General features: G+C 35.5%; 1 protein-coding gene across 2 annotated transcripts in view; it reads left to right on the top strand.

The window, feature by feature from the left end:
- Positions 1–22,823, top strand: part of LOC113051919 (aryl hydrocarbon receptor nuclear translocator 2-like) — a 44,309-nt gene extending 21,486 nt beyond the window's left edge. For both annotated transcript variants that reach the window (XM_026216099.1, XM_026216100.1), the window contains 7 exons: positions 4,719–4,821; positions 8,793–8,858; positions 11,060–11,145; positions 15,121–15,197; positions 17,639–17,773; positions 18,504–18,578; positions 22,629–22,823. In XM_026216099.1, coding sequence (XP_026071884.1) covers positions 4,719–4,821; positions 8,793–8,858; positions 11,060–11,145; positions 15,121–15,197; positions 17,639–17,773; positions 18,504–18,578; positions 22,629–22,808 — 722 coding nt within the window. In that variant the 3' untranslated portion in view covers positions 22,809–22,823. The remainder of the gene's footprint in view (positions 1–4,718; positions 4,822–8,792; positions 8,859–11,059; positions 11,146–15,120; positions 15,198–17,638; positions 17,774–18,503; positions 18,579–22,628) is intronic.
- Positions 22,824–23,065: the final 242 nt, after the last annotated feature.

Raw genomic sequence — 23,065 nt, 5'->3', positions numbered from 1 at the left:
ATGTATTGGGCTTCTTACAAGATCAACCAAAGTTCCCTGTTGCGGAAGCATCCAGGGAAAGTGGTCCAAAGCAAACCCCACCTGTTGAGCTCTGTTTTGGGAAACAGGAGGCTGACAAACGGTCATCCAAACCCATGCAGGTCTTCAAAACAACAAACCATCATGTGTACATGACTAGTACTTACTCGTACCAGTGCATAGAAGAATACTGACTGAGGTGTGATTTAAAGAGAGTTACTGTTAAACTACAATGGCTTTTATTATGTCCTTCTCCAACTTCAAACAATGAGGTCAATCGAATTCGAAGATGAATTCTCTTGCCCATTGCAAGTGGTTGTTTCTTTTGGTTTATTGTGGTCCTTGTCTTAAGTGTTTGGTTACACTTACCCATCTGTTGACATCCCACCTTTAAAAATCTATGTGGTTGTCTTATGTGTCTTATTTCTTTAAATACAGTACAGACCAAAAGTTTGGACACTTTCTCATTCGAAGAGTTTTTTTTATTTTCATTACTATGAAAATTGTAGATTCACATTGAAGGCATCAAAACTATGAATTAACACATGTGGAATTATATATGGAATTATATACATAACAAAAAAGTGTGAAACAACTGAAAATATGTCATATTGTAGGTTCTTCTTTTGCTTTGATTACTGCTTTGCACACTCTTGGTATTCTCTTGATGAGCTTCAAGAGGTAGTCACCTGAAATGGTCTTCCAACAGTCTTGAAGGAGTTCCCCGAGAGACGCTTAGCACTTGTTGGCCCTTTTGCCTTCTGTCTGCGGTCCAGCTCACCCCTAAACCATCTGGATTGGGTTCAGGTCCGGTGACTGTGGAGGCCAGGTCATCTGCAGCACCCCATCACTCTCCTTCTTGCTCAAATAGCGCTTGATGCCTTCAGTGTGACTCTACAATTTTCATAGTCATGAAAATAAAGAAAACTCTTTGAATGAGAAGGTGTGTCCAAACTTTTGGTCTGTACTGTACCTTAATAATCTTGAAGTATGCAGTGCCAAATCTGAAACCATCATGAATATATGAATAGCACTTACTCATACGAGAGTAAACATGAATATTGTTTGAGGCACAATTAAAGAGCAATATAAAACTGGACAATGGCTTTTATTTTGTCCTTCTCCAAGTTCAAACCATGAGGTCAATTGGATTCAAAAGTTGAATTCTGTTTCCAATTGCAAGTGGTTGTTTGTTTTGGTTTATTGTTGTCTTTGTCTTGGAAGTGTCTGGTTCCACTTAGTCTCAGACTTGGACATTATGTCCACAGACTGCTGTCTGAATGTTTGATGCATAAAGCACAAATATGGAAAACACTATGGGAGATTAGAAGCGGCCATCTGATTGGTTGAATTCTACAGGATTTTTTGTAGACTTGTGTCCATCTTTAACTGTCCACCAGGAAACAAAGCCATTGTAACACCAAAACCCTTGTGAAAAAAGAAAGATATTGTTTATTGGGATCAACTAAATACTGGATTTTCGAAAGTATGTGAAGTTCACGACCTAAACTCTGCACTGTTGCAGGAAACGCTATGATTTTCTTGAATTAATGATTATTGGTTGCTTGCCGGTCTGTTATTGAAGGGAAATTGACTTTGTTTTCACGCCCCAACAAAACAATCTGCGTTTGGTTGGTTGTCTGTCAGACAGCAGTTAAAGCATTGATAGAGTCCAGACCTTCTGCTGTCATTCTGAATATATATATATATATATATATATATATATATATATATATATATATGGTGTAAAATAAAGCAATAAGCCCCAAGAAACTGTGGTTTACAAGGAATTTAACATAGCTAAGGGGCGTTGTTAGGCACTAACTTAGCTGTTATAAATTCACTTTAAACCACGGCTTCATTGGGTTATTGCTTTTATAGAATGGTAATTCCATCTATGTAGTGAGGTTTCACAGAATAAAGCCCCGTTCACACCAAGAACGATAACTATAAAGATAACTATAAAGACAACGATATTAGCGTCCACACCAGTGAACGATATCGTCTGTTTATTCTGAGCGCACGTGCCTCTGCCGCTTTAAATCCTCGAGCTCGTTACAGCAGGATGGATTCTGATTGGATGTCAATGTTTATATCGTTCATCAGCTGGAAAAAAATCGTTCTGAAAATGATTCCAACGATACCGTTTCTCTTTGCCTTTATCGTTATAGTTGTAGTGTGGACTCTGCTATTCTTTAATATTAAGAACGATTTTTAGAACTATATCTTTATCGTTATCTTTATCGTTATCGAAATAAAAGGTAATGATATAAATAAAAAGTGTAGGTTATCTTCCAACAAATAATTTAGTTCCTCGGAAACAGTTATGGTTCCAACAAAGTGGTTGTCGAGCAACACACTTAAGCAAACAAAGGTGTATGTTTGGAGTGTAGTTTAATTGTATTGGCTTCAAAACGCAGCTTAACCAATCAGAATCGGCAAAACTCAAACCATCATGCATATATTAAAAGCACTACTAGAAGATTAATCGATATGTGATTATAGAGAGTTACCATACAATTGGTCAGTGTTTTTTTTTTTTGTGTGTCCTCCACCAAACCATGAGGTCTGTCGGATTTGAAAGATTAAATATGTTGCCTGTTGCAAATGGTTGTTTGTTTTTGGTTTATTGTTGCCTTCGTTTTGGTAGCATCTGGTTCCACCCACCCATCTGAAGACAGACGTCCCATCTCTAGATTGCTATATGATTGTCTTATATACATGGCGCAAGATATTTTTATTTTATTTTTATATATCCCTCCGTTATCTAAATGTATTCAGTGCCAGAGCTCAGTGTTGGCACTTTATCACAAAAGTCATGTCATCCTACATCACCTCAGAGACCTCTGCCATTTTTACTGCTGGAAGATATCAAAGTCCAAAAAAAGTTCGTTTTCGTTTTGGAGGTGATTGCAGTTGACGTCTGGAAAAATTCCTGTCTAATTTGACATCACTAAACTGTTATTATATTGGCCTCGAAAAACCTTTTGCGGCTGAAATCATTTTCCATTTCCAGCGAGGTTTTGCCTTGTTGAAAGGCCGATATTACAGCATGACATATTCGTTTTGGTAGGGCAGTGGGTCACAGTCTGGATGATTCACGATTATGGTTTGGCTTCGTTTATCATCTCCATATAGTTTTTCACCCATTTGTTTGTTGAACAACAACTACCAAGGGCCTCTTTCTTGATGTACTTGAGTGTGCATGCTGTTATCCGTCTTCGAGAAGGAGTATTAATAGCTTTTAAATGCTTCCAACTTTCTTGGCGTCTGTCCTTCAGAGTGGAAAGACTTCTCAACAATTAGATCTGCTCCTGGGGGCTTTAGCAGCTGTCACCGGATCAGTTCAGAGACCGCTGCTTCTCCGCTGAAAGGCATGTCAGCTAATTTGTTTATGGAAATAACTTCAGGCTTCAATAATCCTGAGCTTTTGGATCATTTCTTAGGTATCAGCCTTCCAAGCAGTATAACTCACTCTTTGACTATTGTTGAGGGTGTTTTAAGTCTGTAAAATTTTTTGGCTGCTTCTGATCGTGTTCCTCCCTTATTCTTGCTGAGACAGATGGGAGAAAACAATGTTAAAATGGTTGATTTGGTTATTTTAGCCAGGATTCTGTGTTTTGTAATGAAGCAGATGCTATAGCTGTGATCGAGATGGTTATAATATTTACTATGCATCTGAAGGTGTTTGTGGGCACGTTGGTGTTTTGTTATGGGATTTATTAGGATTGAACGGCACTTCTACTGGTACTGCGGCATCTCAGAATTGTATTTTGTTACTTAAGGCCATCATGGTCATGATTCAAATTAGGGATGTGTACGAGTATAATCAACTAAACCAGTAAAAACACAATTTGGATAGCACACATTTGTTCCATGTGTCAGGCAAAGAAACAATAAAATTAACCATGCTTAATCACTCTCATAAATCTAGTCATTTCAAATGAATGTGTGAGTGTGATGTTAAAGTGATATGAAGTAATAGCAGGTGCACCCAATGGTTGTGGCAGTATTTTGATTCTTATTGGTATATTCGATACTTGCATCCCAGCAAATGATGATTCAACTACTGGTTGAAAGTAAATGCATGTGAAACTAAAAATGTTTTTATCATCACCCTGGTGTCTTCAATTAATATCAGTACACCGGAAGTGTATTTCTTATTATCAGGAATTGTAGTGTGTGTTTTTTTTTTCATTACAAATATTTTACACATTGATGTTTTTATTTATATTAAAATGTATTTTTTATCTTTTTTTTTAGATAGATTAAAAAATAATAATAATAATAATATATATATATATATATATATATATATATATATATATATATATATATATATATATATATATATATATATATATAATAATTTTTATAATAATTATCATTTATTGATTTAATAGAATGATTGCTAAAAACATTAAAATAGAAAACAATTATTTTAAATATAAAATAAATATTATACAGTATTACTGTTTTTACTGTATTTTGATCAAATAAATGCAGCCTTGGAGAGCAGAATAGACTTCTTTCAAAACATAAAAAAATCTCACTTATTACAAAGATTTGTGTTATCTGTATCATTTGCAATTAAAACATTTTAAATATCATGTAAGGGGTTTTGTTAGAGATACTCTACAACAAATTAATAAAAAATTCAAATTCCTAATTTAACCTCTTTCCTCTTTCTTGTCTTTCAGGACGTATTCTGGACCTGAAGACGGGGACGGTGAAGAAGGAAGGACAGCAGTCCTCTATGAGAATGTGCATGGGCTCCAGACGTTCCTTCATCTGCAGAATGAGGTACAGTTTATGCTCTCCATGAACTCACAGATCTCATGATCATAATCATGATGGTGGTTCAAGTGACCCCTTTTAATGCCATTTTAAGGTTCCTGATTTTATTTTGGTGTCTCCTACAGTTTACATGTATGCAAGGTCAAAAAAAGCTTTAGTTTTCTCTAAATATGCATTTAATATCACCTAATTTTTCAGTGATTCTCAAACAAAGCAGTTCAAAGTTTCAGTTTCTCAAAATCCCTTCTTTCCGTGAGCCTACTCTGCTCTAAATGGTCGTATGGCCCAGTCTGTTGTGATAGGTCTACCGCGTACAGTGTGTGTCAGAAATGATACGCCCATTGAACGCTCAATAGAAAATATAAACATCTATTATTTATCATACACACAGGCTGTGATTCAGTGGAGGAGCTGGTTAAAGTAAACTCTGCACTGAGCTCATCTTTCAAGAGCAAGCGTTTTGTAAACCTTGTGTTAAATTCCCCAAGATTAGAGAAGTCATCATGTCCATTTTATAGATATTACGATGCCATTCTCAACAAATTGATTTTACTGTTTGTTTGAAAAGGTTATTATTGTGGAAAATGTATGTCTCTACTTCTAAATAAATTCACACTTATATATCACACCTCTTTCCCCACCAGCATTTTTTTAAAGTTTCCAGCCACCACCAGCGATTTTGACGATTTTCACTCAAATTTGAATATGCAATACACCAAAATAAAGATCAAAGATCAGAAAAGATCAATGTTTTATTCTAGCTTAAAGCATTGACACTTATAAATGTATAATTTTGAGAGAAAGGTGAGAAAATCCCATTTTTGTCAAAAACTACATCTAGATAATATTCAGTATTTGCAGATGGTCACATTATTTATCACATGCATCTGTTTACATAAGAGATGGCTAGTTTTTCTGTCCTGTTCATGTGTGTTTTTGTTCTGGAGCTTTTATACTCGTCCGGAAGATGTGTAATAACGCCCCCGAGTGTATAATAGTGAAATACACGAAAAGCCGTAAAAACTCATCAATGGCAGGTTGCGTTGGAAGCGTTGACTTTAAATAGGACTGCAACAAACAATTATTTTGATAATCGATGAATCAAACGATTTTTAGACCGATTCATCAACTAATCGATTATTTTACTGATTAATCAGTAGACATTTATTGATTTATTCATCTTTTGCAATTAAATAAAATATTGAGTTATAAAATTCTAACAAATAAAGGTAATACGTTTTTTTTTAAAGTCATATTATGTAATTACAGTTCTACAATTAATATATACAAATAAATATATTTGGCACACAAAATTAGATGGCAGAGAAACTCTCGTATTCACCATTGAATTATTTAATTACCTAAAATATATTTTTGAAAGTCATATGAATAAGAAACAAAATAAAGGTTACGTGAAAAGACGTTTTATTTTTTTGGATAAACTAATATTCACAACATAATCTTTTTTAAAATACCTTATAGGCTTATGATAATCAAAACAGTCATTAGCTAGATACTAATACTAATAAAAGGATTTTATAATTTGCTAACTCTACACTGGAGAGTTGCTTTATAACAGAAAATCAAGTCGTAGTTCTGAAAGCGACACTAACTCTAGTATTTCATGTTTAATAATACTGTAAAGCTGCTTGATCCAAGACTGTCTATTGCATAAAGTAGTAAAATAAATAAACGTGATGCGATTGGACTTTACTGGAGTACTGAATTACAGAGCTTGTGCAAACATCCACATGTCTGTAATAAGATGCGTTTTAAACTGCTGCCTTCTCATCGCTGTCAGTTTTTGATGTGTTTATTTTGTTATTGAGAGGAAAGCGCACTGTATATATTTACATAATCATCCAAATGCCGCTCAGAAGCCTCAGGTTTGGCTGCCTTTGCTCTGAAGCGCTGCGTCGTCTTTTCTTGATCTGCATCTGGAGAGCTGAATTACAGTCTTGCGCTACAGCGCCACACTGGTCAAAACACGTTATTGCAGACTCTTACATTAGGTCATATGACATAAAACGACTACCGTATTTTTCTGACTATAAGTCGCACCTGAGTATAAGTCTCATCAGTCCATAAATACGTCATGACGAGGAAAAAAACATATATAAGTCGCACTGAACTATAAGTCACATTTATTTAGAACCAAGAACCAAGAGAAAGCATTACCCTCTATGCCCTCTCGCGGCTGGAGACGATAATGTTTTCTATTGGTTAATTTCTCTCAGTTCATGTTAAATTAATTTTGATAAATAAGTCGCACCTGACTATAAGTCGCAGGACCAGCCAAACTATGAAAAAAAGTGTGACTTATAGTCCGGAAAATCGGTACTTGACAAGAAAAATATTTGTCGACAATTTTTTTTTATTGTCGATATGAACGACGTTGTGTTTTTTTCCATCTTTTATTTTGAGCATAACAATATAATTTTACTGTTTCATAAACTTTGAAGACGACAAAATGCATTAATAATTGGATTTGTTCAGCAATGAGGCAAACAGAAACTTGATTGCTGTTGTTGCTTAACATTCCTGTCCATCCTGCGGTATGTTTAGATGGTGTTTTCATTCATTATGTTGTTTTTAATCTCTCTTTTTAGGCTAGCAACAGATGCAAACATGCATTTCCCGAATTTGTTTCAAATGTCCGTACTAGTTTAAGTCACAAACCATGACGAGCAAATTCCAACATAACGTATGATTAAGCCACATGTGTTTTTGTGCTTCCTTCAGCACAGAAATATGAGAGTTAGGGACATCAAGAATGTGCTCATGTTTAACGTTTTCTATTTGTGGCTCTTTGACAGATTGAAACCGCATGCCAGTAAATGAGCGCATCTGTTGAGTGTGTGTAAAAATGCTTGGGATAAACAGAACCCTTTGAAAACATGATCATTGTTCTTACACAATGCTTTAATGCTATTAGATATCATGACTCAACTCTGAGGGACGCTTGTCATCCAAAAATGTACGTGCTGTTTATTTGCGTAACTTGCGTTCACGAACACTGGACAACCTATTTGACAAAGACCCGAGGGATGACAGACTGTGTTGCCAGGTTGAATGGAAGTGATTTTGAGAGATAAACAGCTCAAGTTGGAACAGATGTGAACTTTTTTTTTTACTCCTCAACATGGTTTATAGATTTCAGGTCACTCATGTAGTCTTGAAATCATAATGGCTATGTATAGTCATGATATGGTAACTAGAATACATCAGTGCTCGTGCTATAAATAATTAATAGTTATCACTTTGAACTGACTTGTAAAAATCACTTTTTTAAGCTTTGAGTTTTTTTTATGTTATTCTTGTTTTTATCTAAGTATCCATCTTTTATTAATACATTAATTCATTAACACAAACTCTGAGTACATAATATTTAATTTGAATCTTCTTTGCTGATTATGCTACACTTAAGGAATTATAGTTTGAGTTTTTTTATCATCAACAGAAAAATAAATAAATATCATTTTTATTAAAATAAGTGATCATTTGTGCCACAAGTGCCAATAATTATGCTGAGGTTTCCAAAGTTTAAAGTTTAACAAAAAATTTGAATTGTCTTTACACAACCTCTGAGTACATATTTAATCTGAATATTTGCTCTTTTATGCTTTTATTATTATAAAAATAATGCTGTTTTTTATTTTATATAATGATCATCAATGCCATAACTGGGTATAAATATAATTAGGTAGGTTTCCAAAGTTTAATGTTTAACAAAAAAAAACATTATTTCCTCTTTTATTTTTATTTGTTTGTTACATAATTATCTGGTTAATACAGCCCTTGAATACATTTAGTTTAATACGAATATTCTTTTTTAATATTTTTCTTTTCATCATTTTATTATCTTAACCGATTTAATTTAAGGTTTCCAAGCCTTAATGTTTAAGAAAAATGTACATTGCATTTGTATTCTTATCCATTTATGATGAGGCTTTATCTGTTTTTATATGTTTCTGTAGGTGTGGAAGTGCTCCACTGGATCATATCTCACTGAATCGGTTGTCCAGCATGAGAAAGAGATACAGGTATGATTTTTTTTTTCGAAGCAGTTTTTAAATTGCACATTTTCAACCAATTCTGCAGTTATTCAACCCCAAACTATTGACCAAACATCCTCTAAATTAAAGCACAGCTTATGCATTAGTACATAACATTGCTAATTCGTCAAGTATCAAAAAGTATCATGGTATTAGAAAATAACCTAAAAATCTAGCTCCACATCTAGTTTGATGTGTTAACATACAAATTAACTAGTTTGATTTAAGTCAAAAAATATAAAAAATATAATTTAACCTGACTGAATGAACTTGAATACATCAGTTACACCAGCAACTTTTTAAATAATGACTGCATGTTTCAGTTTTCTTTCTTTTTTTTCTTTTTCCATGGAATAATGGTTAGTCTTGAAACAATGAAAGTAGCAGCACACAGTTTATTAAATAAACTCTTATCTTATCTGAACCACAATTTGTCTTGCGGCACTTTTCGGTGTCAGTTAGAACATTTGGCATTACATGAATTCTTCAAGGAATTTAGTTTCCTTAAAGTAAATTCTTAGAATTTGCTCCTAAGAATTTCACGCCAATGTTCCTGTTAATTTCTCCTGTAATTTGCCCTTTGACCCTGATGTTTAACCCGCTGGGCTCCTCCGCAGCAGGTGTTATTCGTCTGCATCAGTCTTGCAGCACTGTGTGTTGTGCGGGTTTTGACAGCTCTGGAATGCAGGAATCACCTCTTCCAGGAATATCTGTGTACAAAGTATACATGTCTAGTTGATAAATGGTGTACGTGTGTCAAGAATTTATACAACAGTTCGTAAAGTTCACAAAACAAGGTCAGAGGGGCCAGTGTTGATGAGGGATATTGTTGGATAATAAATCTCAAATAATAAATATAGATTTTCATTATTATTTAAAGGAAAACGTCACAGTTTTTCCATATTCCACTATGTTCTTCCCCTGTCTCAGAGCTTGCACTCAATTGTAATTGCTGTAGCGCGCGTTATTTTTATCATTACATGTTTTCCCTGGGAATCAAACCCATGACCTGGTGTTTCTTGCAGGAGAATGAAATAATGAATGCAAATGGCATAGCTAGAAGTTGGACCCGAAATCTGAAATAAACAAAAAAATAAAAAAATAATGAATGCAAAGTAAATGGAAAATGTTCAATCTAATCTTGACTGATTTGACGGGGGGATTGGATTGTGCATGAAGAATATTATGAGAAAGACACACAACGTTCTTCGTATTAATAGATGGAACTGATTCAGGGTAAATAATTTGCAAATTTAGTTTCCCTTCTCTTTTCTAATATCCCCTAAGCTATTATTTTCAGTGAATATTTTTGTATGTGGGTGTTATTATCATAGAAATTGCATTACTTGCATGAAATATCTAGAAATTGAAATAATAAAACTTAACTGAAATTAAAATTTTGTTCACACTTTATTTTATGATCCAACCATCGCTATTAACTAACTGTTAACTACGGCTTTTAAACTCTTAATTCTAATTACTGCTTATTAATAGTTAGTAAGGTAGGTGTTAAGTTTAGGTATGGGGCAGGATTAAGGGATCTGAAATATTGTTATGCAGACTAAGGCATTAATATGTGGTTTATAAGAACTAATAAACAGCTAGTAAATGCATGCTAGCAAACAACAAGTATATTAGTGAGAATCGGTCCATATACTAAAGTGTTACCAAAATTTACTAAAACTAAACTTAAGATTAATTATAAGTTACTATACCTTTCAAATGTTTGGGGTCAGTAAGAAATTAGCTTTTATACAAAATGATGCATTGAAACGATCAAAAAATATAAAGACATTAATGATGAACTTTGTTTATTTAACTTTAAATTTAATGTATTTTTGATCAAATAAATGCGGCCTTGGTGAGCACAAGAACATAAAAACATAAACTCTTACCAACCCCAATTTTTTAAACAGCAGTGAATTGAAAAAAGTATTGAAATACAAGCTTTAGGAAAGCAGAACTGCAATCATCTTGATGTGTGCAGATGGAGTCGTGTTGTTGTTGTGCTTCTGTGTTTTGTTTTTATATGAAATGCTGAAGGGAACATTTTTGCTGAGGTGCGTCCCGGCTTTCCAAATCAGATCCAAATCCTCATATGTCCCAAATGCCAACTTTAAAGTAGCAAACACTAGTACCAGACATGTTTTGTTTGTTTCAATCTCTTTCTGTGTTTCTTTCGTTCACAGGAACGGTCTTGGCCCATCTAAGGAGGGGGAGGCGCAGTACTCTGTTGTGCACTGTACTGGTTACATCAAGGCCTGGCCGCCAGCGGGTACTTACACAAACACACTCAAAGCCACTGAATCACAGAGAAGCATTTGAATATACAAACAATTCTGAGAGACGCAAACACATACTCAGAAGAGTACCAGGTTTGTGGAATGAGTAACTAAAAGATGATTTGAGGCTAATATTATATTTAATTGTTATGGAAATATTATTCATATTTATAAATACACATACACTACCTAGCGGAGACATAGGGCCCTATTTTAACGATCTGAAACGCAAGTGTCAAAGCGCGAAGCGCAAGTAACTTTGTGGGCGGGTCTCGGCGCTGTTGCTATTTTCCCGGCGGGATAAATGGCTCATCCAACATTCCCTTTAAAAGCAGGTGCGCAAGTTCCATTATGGATTGCTATTATTATGGCGTATTTACCAGGCGCACGCCAGGAGCGGTTCACAGCCGAGGAGACTGATGTTCTTGTAAGAACAGTGAAAGACAGAGAAGTTGTGTTGTATGGGGATGGGAGAAACCCACCCAAAATAGCGTCGGTTAAACAGGCGTGGGAGGAAATAGCCACAATTGTTTCATCGATTTTTTTTTTCCTGGTTCTTGACGGACAAACAAATTTGTCAGATGTCCTTATATACATATATGTCTTGCCACTATCGGGCAAACAGGTCTGATCCTTAATTACTACAATTAGCCTGAATAATTTGTAAGCAAGATTTCACAATGATTTCCGTCATCTCATGTGTTAATATTTTTTTAGTGTAACAATTTATGATTTGCAAAAATAACTGTTGCATCTGTGTAGATTACATGAGCAAAGTGTATGCGCGTTGTGCACGCTATACATTATGGTCAAGCTTGCGCCCTTAAAATAGCATAATGAACAACACGCAACGCGCCACTGACTTTAGACTAGGTTTTTTCTGGTCAGTGGCGCAATTGTTTAATGGAACAGCAAAATAGCACCAGGGATTGTTTGCGCCGGAACACGCCTCCTTTTTTGCGCTGAACCGCCCAGGGAGCGCAAGTTCATTCACTAGTTTAGCGACGTGCTTCTGTGGAGGGAAAAGCGCGCTTTGCGCGGGTGCAAAATAGGAATGACACATGCGTCGGTGTACAAAGTCAATTGCGCTGGGTGCAAGATAGGGCCCATAATGGTAAACAGTGAAGCTCACCCATCATCACTGATTCAATGTACTCGTTAATTCAATACCTCATAAATTATTCAGACTTAATTAAAAAAATCGTATTTTGTGTTTTTAAGACTAACCAAAGTCTTATGGGTTTGGAGCATCCTGAAGATAATTATAGGTTGAGAGTTTTCATTTTTGGGTGAATTAATTATTCCTTTAAGTTTGCATTTAATATCAGTGATGCAAATGATTCAGTGAATCTTTTTTGGAACCAGTACATTTATGTGTGTCAGTAATTGTTACAACAAAGTTCCAGTTGTTAAAATTATTATCATTAATATATTTTGCTCCAGTACAAATGAGGAGTAGCAATATTATGAATGTGTTTTGCTTACCGTAAATCCTGAACTCGCAATCCGAAGCCTAATTGAACACATTGTTTGGAACATGTGTTTGAACTTCTTGAACTATCAGAACTCTGGAATTCGGTGCTAAAATTCCATTAGAATCCTTCAGTCGGCAGAACTGTCTGGAGTTTTGGATGACTCCCATATGACACCGGCATGCAAGATCCCCCCCAGCCTGTGATTCCCATTAGCACAACAGCATGTGTGCAGTGAGAAAAGAAGAAATGGATAGAGAATTGAGCAACCCTGAACTCAAAAATGTGAACTTTTAGCCTCGTATCTTTGCTGGAGGTTTTCCAGGTATCCCCCAAGCGCATCTCCCAACAAATGTGTGTCGTAAAAATTAATTACACATGCTGGACATCATGTTCGTTGCATAGTGGCACAAAGTAAGGATAAAAATAACCTGCAACACTTGATTGTCAGCCATTATGGTGTCATATTGGAATGTAGCGATCTAAACAAAGACATCTCGTATCGTTTTCATCACACTGATCACTGCATTAACAGTTAGGAAGCGCTCTGGCCTCACCAGATGGCCGTGATATGCATTGTTGATCAGTTTTCTAGCATTTGCAAAACAAACACAAGACTTTATGTGCTCTTTATTACTTTGATATGCGACCAAATGAATTCTGTCTGCTTGTATAATGTCAGTTTGTGCAAATTAAAAGCAGTAAATTCATTCAAACCATCGGTGCATCTGTCCATGGTATGCAGGCTGGTTTGTAGAGAAGTTTTTTTTTCTTGAATGTGTCATTTATGCAGTGATATATATACCGTTCCTGTTTATTTGTAGCACAGAGTCATTCGTTTTGCGAACTAGTGTTCCCTGCACCGCTGATGAATCGAGTTGTATTTAATCAGGGTGACAGTTTGCAGTGTGAATGCTGGGAACAGACCATGAACTAATGACAATGAATTGTCCATATATCTCTCTGCATTTATATTGTTCTGTATATATTTTCTGCATGCATACAAAGCAAACACACAGTGTGACAAATGTAGAGTCTTATGAAGCGATCCTTTAAATGAACTGGTCTCAAAGACTCAAAAGTTACTCTTTTGAATTAGTTTAACCTTGAGAAGACTGTCTGCAATAGAGTGCAAGAGTTTTTCAGTGGCCTTGGTTCTAGTTTTTCCAGTGTTTTCCTCATTCATTTATAGAAAATCTTTAAATTGTTCTGAATCAAGGTTAATCACATTATAAACTTTGAATCTAAGCAAAAAATAGTATTTGAAAACCAGACAAAAAGGTATAAGACTTTGTACAGGCTTTAATGAGGGAAGGGAAAGAACTACAATCCAGTGAAGCATTGTGAATGGCATTGATAGAAACGATGGAAAAATATAAATCTATTAATTAAAGATGTTGATTATATATAGGGAATGTTTTATGTAAATGCAAAATAAGTAAATTGAAATAATGGGAAATGTGTTCTTTTGGCCCATTTTGCTTATCTCAATTCTTGGATCAGTGAAGATATCACTGGAGAATCATGGGTAATGTAGTGATTCACCATGAATTCTGCTGCTGCAAATTCACGAATATAAAAAAAATAAGCTGAATGGTTTGGGCTGATGACCTCAATAAAAGCATAAACCACCAGTTAGCAACTACTTTTTACAAGTTATCATTCAAAATTAATTCTATGGAGAAAATATATATTTTTTTGTTTGTTTTTTTACTTCTGAAGTCTGTCTAATGCACTCTATGGACATGACAATAGGCCCACATCTCAATTTTCTTCCAATTTTTTTATTATAAAACATTTTAACGATAAAATAAGTTGAAAATAGCGTAAATTAGTAGAAAAAAAGTGTAATAAGAACAATTCTGTTGGAAAAAAAGATACTCGTAACTTTTTATTCTTTTTTTATTAAGTGTGAAAGTATAAAGTATTTTTTCCCTTATGTTCTCTCTGTCGTTTGTTTTTTCTTTTCTTTGAGTCATTAACAAAGATCGTTGTATCCTGCAAAGCTTTTTAGCCATCAACCGTAATGAGGTTAAGGCAAAGTAGGAAGTGTGTCAATGAGAAATCATTAAAGTAATTAAAGAGATTCATGTTCCTGGTTAAGCAAACTCCAGGACATGAATCGCCGTCTTGATTCCCATCTGCCATGACTTCATGTCCCATTTACTCCACATAAACATGGCACAACAGCGTCCAGGAACAATAACCATTTTGCTACTGATTTTGGAGAACTAAAATAAGACATTATGCATAAAGAATAAAAAATCCTGATGAGTCAGAGAGACATGGACAAAAATATCAAACAGATGCTAATTAGTGCGATCGAAGACTGGTTCTTGTGTAAAGATTTCCAAACAGGTCCTTGTGTGCTGTTGCAATAGAGCATTTCATTAGAAAATTATGTAGGAATAAACATGTTAGTCATCAGGATCTCCACGTTTTCAGTTGGCTGTTAGTGTTTGTTTGGACAAATGGCTGTTCTTGTGACATTTCCAGGCATGACTATTCCGGATGAAGACACAGAAGCAGGTCAAACCAGCAAATACTGCTTGGTTGCGATTGGAAGACTGCAGGTATGTCTGAATCTCTGACATATATGGCAAAAAAACATAGCTATTAGCAACTGCATGACAACATGTTTGCAACTCCCTGGGACACAAAAGAAACCATATAGTAACAATCAAGCAGCCAAGCTGAACACTATTGCAACTGTCAAGAACACCCTACCTACCAAATAGTAACATTCTAATGTCTAGAACACCCTAGTAACTGCATGAAAACATTGTACCAACTAGAAAACCCTAGCAGCTGTATGGCAACATTGTAGCAACCAGAACACCCTAGCAACCACATAGCAACATTCTAATAACTAGAACACCATAGCAACCGCATGGCAACATTGTAACAACTAGAACACCCTAGTAACTGTATGCCAATATTCTAACAATCAGAACACCCTAGCAACATTCTAACAACTAGCACATCCTAGTAACCTCATGGCAGAATTCTAAAATCTTGAACACCCTTGCAACTGCATGGCAACATTCTAACAACTGGAATATCCTATTGTAACTTCATGGCAACATTCTAAAAACAACAAATACCCTAACAACTCAATGGCAACATTGTAAAAGCTAGAACATCCTAGTAACTGCATGGCAACATTATAACAAGTAGAACACACCAGCAGGGGCGGACTGGGTACCAAAAAGTGGCCCTGGACTTTCTGGCTCACAGTAGCCCACGACATCATAATGCATGCGCCTCTGTTTTGCTGTCATTTATTAATTTAATATTTAAGTAAACAGTTTTTTTTTTTTTACAAATAGGGGAACTGATCCTCCATTTAAAAAAAAAAAAAAAAAAAAACCTGCGTGGAGCAGCTGTACATGCTAGCAAATGTATCTCCTAGCACTCACACTTTGCATTCAGTTAACAGATCCATACGAATCATGCATGAAATAAAAGATTATAAACTCAAACGATAGCTTTATGTGATTTACAGATGAACTTGACGTCTTTATTCATTCAAGATGTTCAATAATCTTTGGCTCATTAATACAAGTTCATGATCCGATTTGTGAATAACAGATCATAGTCGATCATTTGCACTTGTTTCTAAATCTTGACGATTCAAGCGTTTTAAACCATTCGCACACATTCGGAGCTTGTCCGCACTCGTTCAGAGGACGCACTGAGAGCAGTTTCAGACAATGCGCATACACAGAATTAATCATCTTTCACGTATCGTAACTTCTGAACAAACATTTACGCACAAAATTATCTCAAAATAATTGTCTCTGCAAGTATTCTTGTAAACACAGTCGGTTATGTTTTAAGTGAACGTATACAGTGGCCTGCTGCTCAGAGAAATTTGCTGTACTAGATGAATCTTTCTCTCTCTCTGTAAATTAGACGACGTGAAAGGAGGCGTGTTTCAAGATACGCAATGGAGTAGACTAAACTAAACAGGGAGGAAGGGAAAACCCTTACATGCTAATAAAACACACTACTTGTCGCGCAATTGAACTCACTCATCCATTTGCATAAAAAAGAGATGTAATATTATGATTTCCGTCATTTAAAAAAAAATATATATATATATTATATATTTGTGTACTGGGTGGGCCGGCCCACATTGACCAGCGGGCCCACCGGAAAAAGTCCCTGTGCTCCACAACCGCATGGCAACATTGTAACAACTAGAACATTCTAGTAACGGCATGGCATCATTATAACAAGTACAACACCTTAGCAACCGCATGGCAGCATTCTAAAAACTAGAACATCATAATAACCTCATGGCAACATTCTAACAAGTGCACCCTAGCAAGCAACCACAGAGCACCATTCTAACAACTAGAACAATCTAGTAAGCTCGTTACAACATTCTAAAAACTAGAACATCCTAGCAATCCCATAACTACACTCTAACAACTAGAACTCCCTAGTAACTGCATGGCAATGTTCTAACAAATAGAACATCCTAGTAACCTCATGGCAACATTCTAATAAATAGAACATTCTAGCAACTGCATGGCAATATTGTAACAACTGGAGCATCCTAATAACTGCATAGCAACATTCTATCAACTAGAACACCCTAGTAACTACATGGCAACACTCTAACATGTTCTAACAAGATGTATTAGGATATGTTGAATCTGTCGGTTACCTTAACTTATTTATATTTTTTATCGCATGATATTTCTGGGAGCTTAATTCGTCTTTCATTACAGCACCATGTCAGCTCTCAAATAACAAACTCACTTGTTATACTCATGGTCACAGCAGAAAATTATTTATGTTTTCATTAAGCACTTATGTTCACTTAATGTTTCAAAATATGTCTAAATTCATGTATTTTTGATATGTCTAGCACTTAAATGTGATTTTTATTAAATAAATACCCTCCCACATCTTAATTGGCATAGACAACTATAACTAATTCTTTCATAGTCTTAGGAATCCTATCGAACAAAACAAGTAAAAATCTCTTTATCTCGTCTCTCAGGTGACCAGTTCTCCAGTTTCCATGGATATGAACGGACTCTCTGTGCCGACAGAATTCCTTTCCCGCCACAACTCGGATGGCATTATCACTTTCGTGGACCCTCGCTGCATCAACGTGATTGGCTACCAGCCTCAGGTCAGTTTCACTTAACATGCAACTGTATATTAAAGGAGCTTTATTTAACTTTTTTGACTGCACTTAAGCATAAAAATGCCGTTATATGTTTGCAGATATTTAGGAAACGTATTTGTTTTTACAAATAAACGTGAAACAGCCAGTTATTTTACTTTGAAATGTACATTACATGTTGGAATGTCTGTTTGTTTTGGTCTGTGTGATTCCGCCCACTGCCAATTTACCCAAAAGTATTTTAATCCCCCGGGTTGCAGCCATGGAAACGAGCAAACAAACTGGATCAGAGATCACAGATTCTAACCAACATTAAAAGCCTCAGCATCCATCTAAAAAGCAGTGTAACCAGAGGCCTCTCATCTACGTTCAATTTAGGTCTCATCGCTTCCATTTGATAACTGTGCTTGTTACTCTTTTGTGTCCTCAATCTGGCAACCTGCGTAAGCATCATGTCTGAAGGGGAGGGGCGGGAGCAACAACTCTGTCCAATATTTAGAATTTGGAATGCAATACATATTTCAGCCTCAATCACAGATTCATGACAAGTCAGACTGTTCTCTAAATAATAGAGAATATTGAGGCTTATTCTGGAAATAGTCAACATTTTCCAGTGATTATTCATTATGACCCTGATGCTGTCTGTGCTCTGTGTTTAAAAAGTACAAAGAGTTTGTTCCGATCAAGTTCATATCAAATTCACTTGACTCTTGTTCTTTTTATTGGGTTTGCACAGGATCTTCTCGGCAAAGACATTCTGGAGTTCTGCCACCCAGAGGACCAGAGTCACCTGCGAGAGAGCTTCCAGCAGGTACACCAACAAAAACACATCCAACATCCAGCGGTGATCCAGTCCCACTCACAGTCATCACCTCTGTGATCCTGTAGGGAAGAAATCATAAATGAGATCTCTCGATGTTCTCTTCAAGATAAAATAAGAGCTAATGGAGTCTCCTAGGAATGGATTCATTAAATATTCTTAAGAATAATATTCTTCTTCTATAGAATTTTTATATTTAAGAATCACCATATAATCAGAAAACACCAAAGCCATAATTTTCTTCTTAATAAAATTAAGAAGCTTTCAAGGAAATATTTGAGAACTTGCCCTTGGAAACATTTTTATGAACTTCCTACAATTTATCTTAAGACATTTCTTAACTTCTTGAAGATTTTCATAATACCTTCGAAAAAACGTTCATTTGATGTTTCTCATTGAGATTTAACTTCTTTCTGATGAAGACATGAATCAAAGTCATGTTTCTTTAATATCCTGAGAGAAACAAATGCTTACGAGCCCTCTCATGTTTTCTGCTAACGTTTCAAGGGATCTCAAACCATGCTCAGATTTGTCAGGTCTGCATCATGAACCATCTCAAAATGAACTCATGATATTTTTCCCATGAGCAGTTGATCTGACCTGCTGACTACATACATTTTATAGCTCAAGGCTCACTGAATGTCAGCTATATTTGTTTCTTCTCAGGAAGTTTAGGAGAAAAATCTAAGACAAGGTGAGAACTCGATAGACTCCAGAGCTGTGAAAGAGCAAACTCTGAGCTCTGGGGTGACATTATGTGAAACATTGCTTGCCAGTAAAAACATATTCTACTTGACAATCCTTTGCTTCCCCGCTCTAGTCAGCACTAGGAAGTGAACTTGTGCTGTTGGGTTAATCATTCAGTACTAGTAGCTGAAAGTCTCCATCAGTTAATACGTGTTGATTGGCTACCGCTGAGAGTTTCTCTGAGTCCATCGAGTACCTGCTGAGAACATTGGAGAGTGGTTGAGTGGTCGCTTCTGTTTGGATGCCATTTGAAGAGGTTTTCTCCATTCTGTTGTTGTTTGTCTTTCTGTTTTTGTATCCCGTTGCCAATTTAACCACAAGCTGGTGCTCTTCACAAGGTCTTTTTGATTTCCTCTTCTCGCTCTTCTTGTTGCAACACCTCTGTTGCTGTTTTTTTTTACCTCATCTCTTTATTTTTGATCTTTTACAAAACCTGTCTTTTTTCTTTTATTCTGCTCTTTATTTTCCTGGCTTTCAGTCTTTTTCAGACCCCTTTCTTTATCCTTAACTTACTATCGGGCATTTTGTTATTAGTGTATGTATATAGTTTGTATATATAGCTTAAATTGATTTCTTATTATTCTATAATTTAGTTATTTTAATACAAATTCTAATGTTAAAACTGAGTTTTTGTAAAGACCAAAGATAAGGAGAAAGGATGGAGGTAAAGAGCACCTTATCCCGTCTCCTTATCTTTAGACTTTTACAAAAACTCAGTTTTTCTTTTATCCTGCTCTTTATTTCCCCAGCTTTTGGTCCTTTTTTGGTCCTTTTTTCTTTCTCTACAAGTTCCCATCTGGGAGTTAACAGCTATCATTATAAACAAATACAATACTTAACTGTATTTGTGTCTGTTTGTGTGTGTGTGTGTGTGTGTGTGTGTGTGTGTTGGTATTGCACGTCAGGGATGATATTGTGGGCACTTGAATGATGGGTGCAGTGTTTTTACTTCATAGATGATCATGCCTTCTATATTATGTGCTTTGCTTTTTAAAAGACCCTCAGTCCTCCACCTCACTTCTCCCAGAAGGCTAAGGTTGAGTGGTCAAGTACACCACAAAGAGATTTGTCAAAGTACTTTCGCCTGTTTCTCTGCGTATGTCTGTTGATGGCTGATAAAGACCCCTCTGGCTGACATCCAGAAAAGCCTTCAGATAACTGGACATCTTCAAAACTTGAGGCCACACACAGGCCACACACACCTGTTTCTGAGTCTTATCTGTGTCTTATCTTGTACTTTTGAAGTCAAGTTGGACAAAAGCCGACGATTTATGCATAGCGAGACTGTGAAAGCGTGTTATTCTTGGCCTGTAGTTTCGATTTTGAGTCTCGGCAGATGTCAGAGGCTAGAAAAATATACATTCACAGGGTTGCACAAAATCAGTTGATGTTGCGAACTACTGGATTCCTACTTGACAAAATGCGTGAAGATGAAGAAACCATTTGTCATAAAAGAATGGAAAACGAAAACCGTAGAGAGATCCAGAAACCATAATGGCTTCGTTTTAAAATCAACTTAAATTTTTGAAATATTAGATAAATAAAATACACAAATTAGATAAATATTAGATAAATAAAATACACAAATTTGAAAAAACTTTAAAAACCCTAAACAGAAATTGGAGATGTTGCTTTGGCGCATAACTGAAATAAAATAACCTGAGGTACTAGAATTACTAAAACTGAAGCTTAAATAAAGTTTAAAGTTTCAATATAAATATTTAAGAATCCAAAAGCTAATAAAAATGACAAAGCACATAAAAAAGCTGAAATAAAAATGGAAAATCAAATAAGAGCTAATTCTATATATAATTAAATACTATAATATTATAGAAATATAGAAATAATACTAAAATCTGAACTTTAAAGATAAACCTTTTTGTTATCGGTCTCACAATGTAGATTGATATCTGTTATCAGTCAATATAACAGTTATTGGATTTATAATCTAATATAATCATCAGTATTGGCTAATCTGCTATATGGCCTAACAGAAGTCATTGAAAATTGTTTTTCAGAATTATATCAGATTATATGATTTGCATTTATGTTTCCCAATTATATTAAACTCTGTAACTCTGTACTGCTTAACTATGTACACTTCAATTCAACCACATAAAAATATATATATATTTCCCATATCCTCTTCCTCTCTCAAAGCAGAATATACAGGTATGCCCGAAAAAGTGAAGTTTTCCTTTTTCTTCTTTTAACTCGCTGTATTTTTTCTCCCTTGAAGTTTGGCCATCTGTGCTGTTTAAGAGAGCCGTTTTCATCAGAACTCTGAAGATCTTTCTGATGGTATTTCGTGCTCTTTTGAGTGAAGGGTTGTTTTCTCTGAACACCGCTTTTTGTATCTAAAGCAATTTCTGTATTTGGATGGGATAGAGGTGACTGTGGATGAAGTTCAGAGTTTGACTTTAGCTCAAAATGGGAAAGGGAAAAACCCTTGTGCATCCTAGAAAAACCAATGATGGTAGATTTTCCACTGAGGTAAACGTTGTTAGTCATTGATGTTGTCTGTAATGCAGTGGGTTTGATTGCTTTCTGAATTGAATCACTCATGTCACCAGCATCAATGAGGGACAGATTATCATTCTTGCATAAAGCATATAATAGTCCTCATGTTCCAAATTTCTAAAGCTAATTTGTGTTCACATTTGGCACTTGATAAGTGTTAATTTTAGATCCTGGTGGGGGACTTTGATAATAGGTTTGGTATTTCCTGTTGGAACTGATTGGTCATATTTTGCTCATTCTTTTGCCGATTACAGTCATTGTTCATTCATGTCAAGCATTAAAATAAAGACCCCAGTTGGGTTGCACCAGCCATTTGTATGTTCTTACTTAAATAATAAAGTCAAAGTTAGAGGCTCAGTGATGTTTGTCAAGTTAAGTCAGGTCACCTTTATTAACTTTATACAATCCAGATTGTGCTTTACCTTGTCAAACAGGAAAATAGTTTCTGAATAAAATAAAGGACAATTAACAAACAGTCAATTTTTCTGTTAAAGTCAGTTCATTGATGATTCAGTGATCCAGTTCAGCTCTCTTCCAATAATGTCTGTGCAATCAAGTCAGTGGTATTGCCAGAAATTAAGAGTCCCCAACTAAGCAAGCCCATTTGGCTTTTTTGTCAGTGGCAAGTTTTGCACCATTCGTTATCTAAAAGGTCTTCAGTTCTTCGCAAAGTAACATGCAGTTGCATAATGTGATGTTTGAATTTCTAAGATGTAAATGCATGTGATGTGAACTGATGTTCACCGTCCTCCTGTGTTCTTCTGTGGTTTTTAGGTGGTCAAGCTGAAAGGACAGGTTCTCTCGGTCATGTATCGGTTCAGGATGAAGAACAGAGAGTGGATGCTCATCAGAACCAGCAGCTTCACCTTCCAGAACCCTTATTCAGACGAGATTGAGTACATCATCTGCACCAACACCAATGTCAAGTATGTCCAAACTTATCCTGACTGCTAATATAATGCAAAATGGTGGTGCATCAAAATTAATTTTCGGTTTCGGACAAAAATGTTTTGGAGGGCCGAATTCATGGACTCTAACAGAAGTGTAAAATTACCATTTCTCTGGTGGCACATATGGTGCACACAACATGGATAAACTCCAACAGTCCTAAATTAACAATATCGATTTCTTGTTTTTAAAAAGACGTCAATAAAACAGCTTGGAAACAGTATGTCACATAATGTTGCATTTACCTTAACATTACCAAAATC

Source organism: Carassius auratus, chromosome 32, assembly GCF_003368295.1.
Source record: "Carassius auratus strain Wakin chromosome 32, ASM336829v1, whole genome shotgun sequence".
NCBI classification, from domain to species: domain Eukaryota; kingdom Metazoa; phylum Chordata; class Actinopteri; order Cypriniformes; family Cyprinidae; genus Carassius; species Carassius auratus.
The sequence above is the reverse complement of the archived record's forward strand: the minus strand, read 5'-3'. Positions and strand labels throughout refer to the sequence as shown.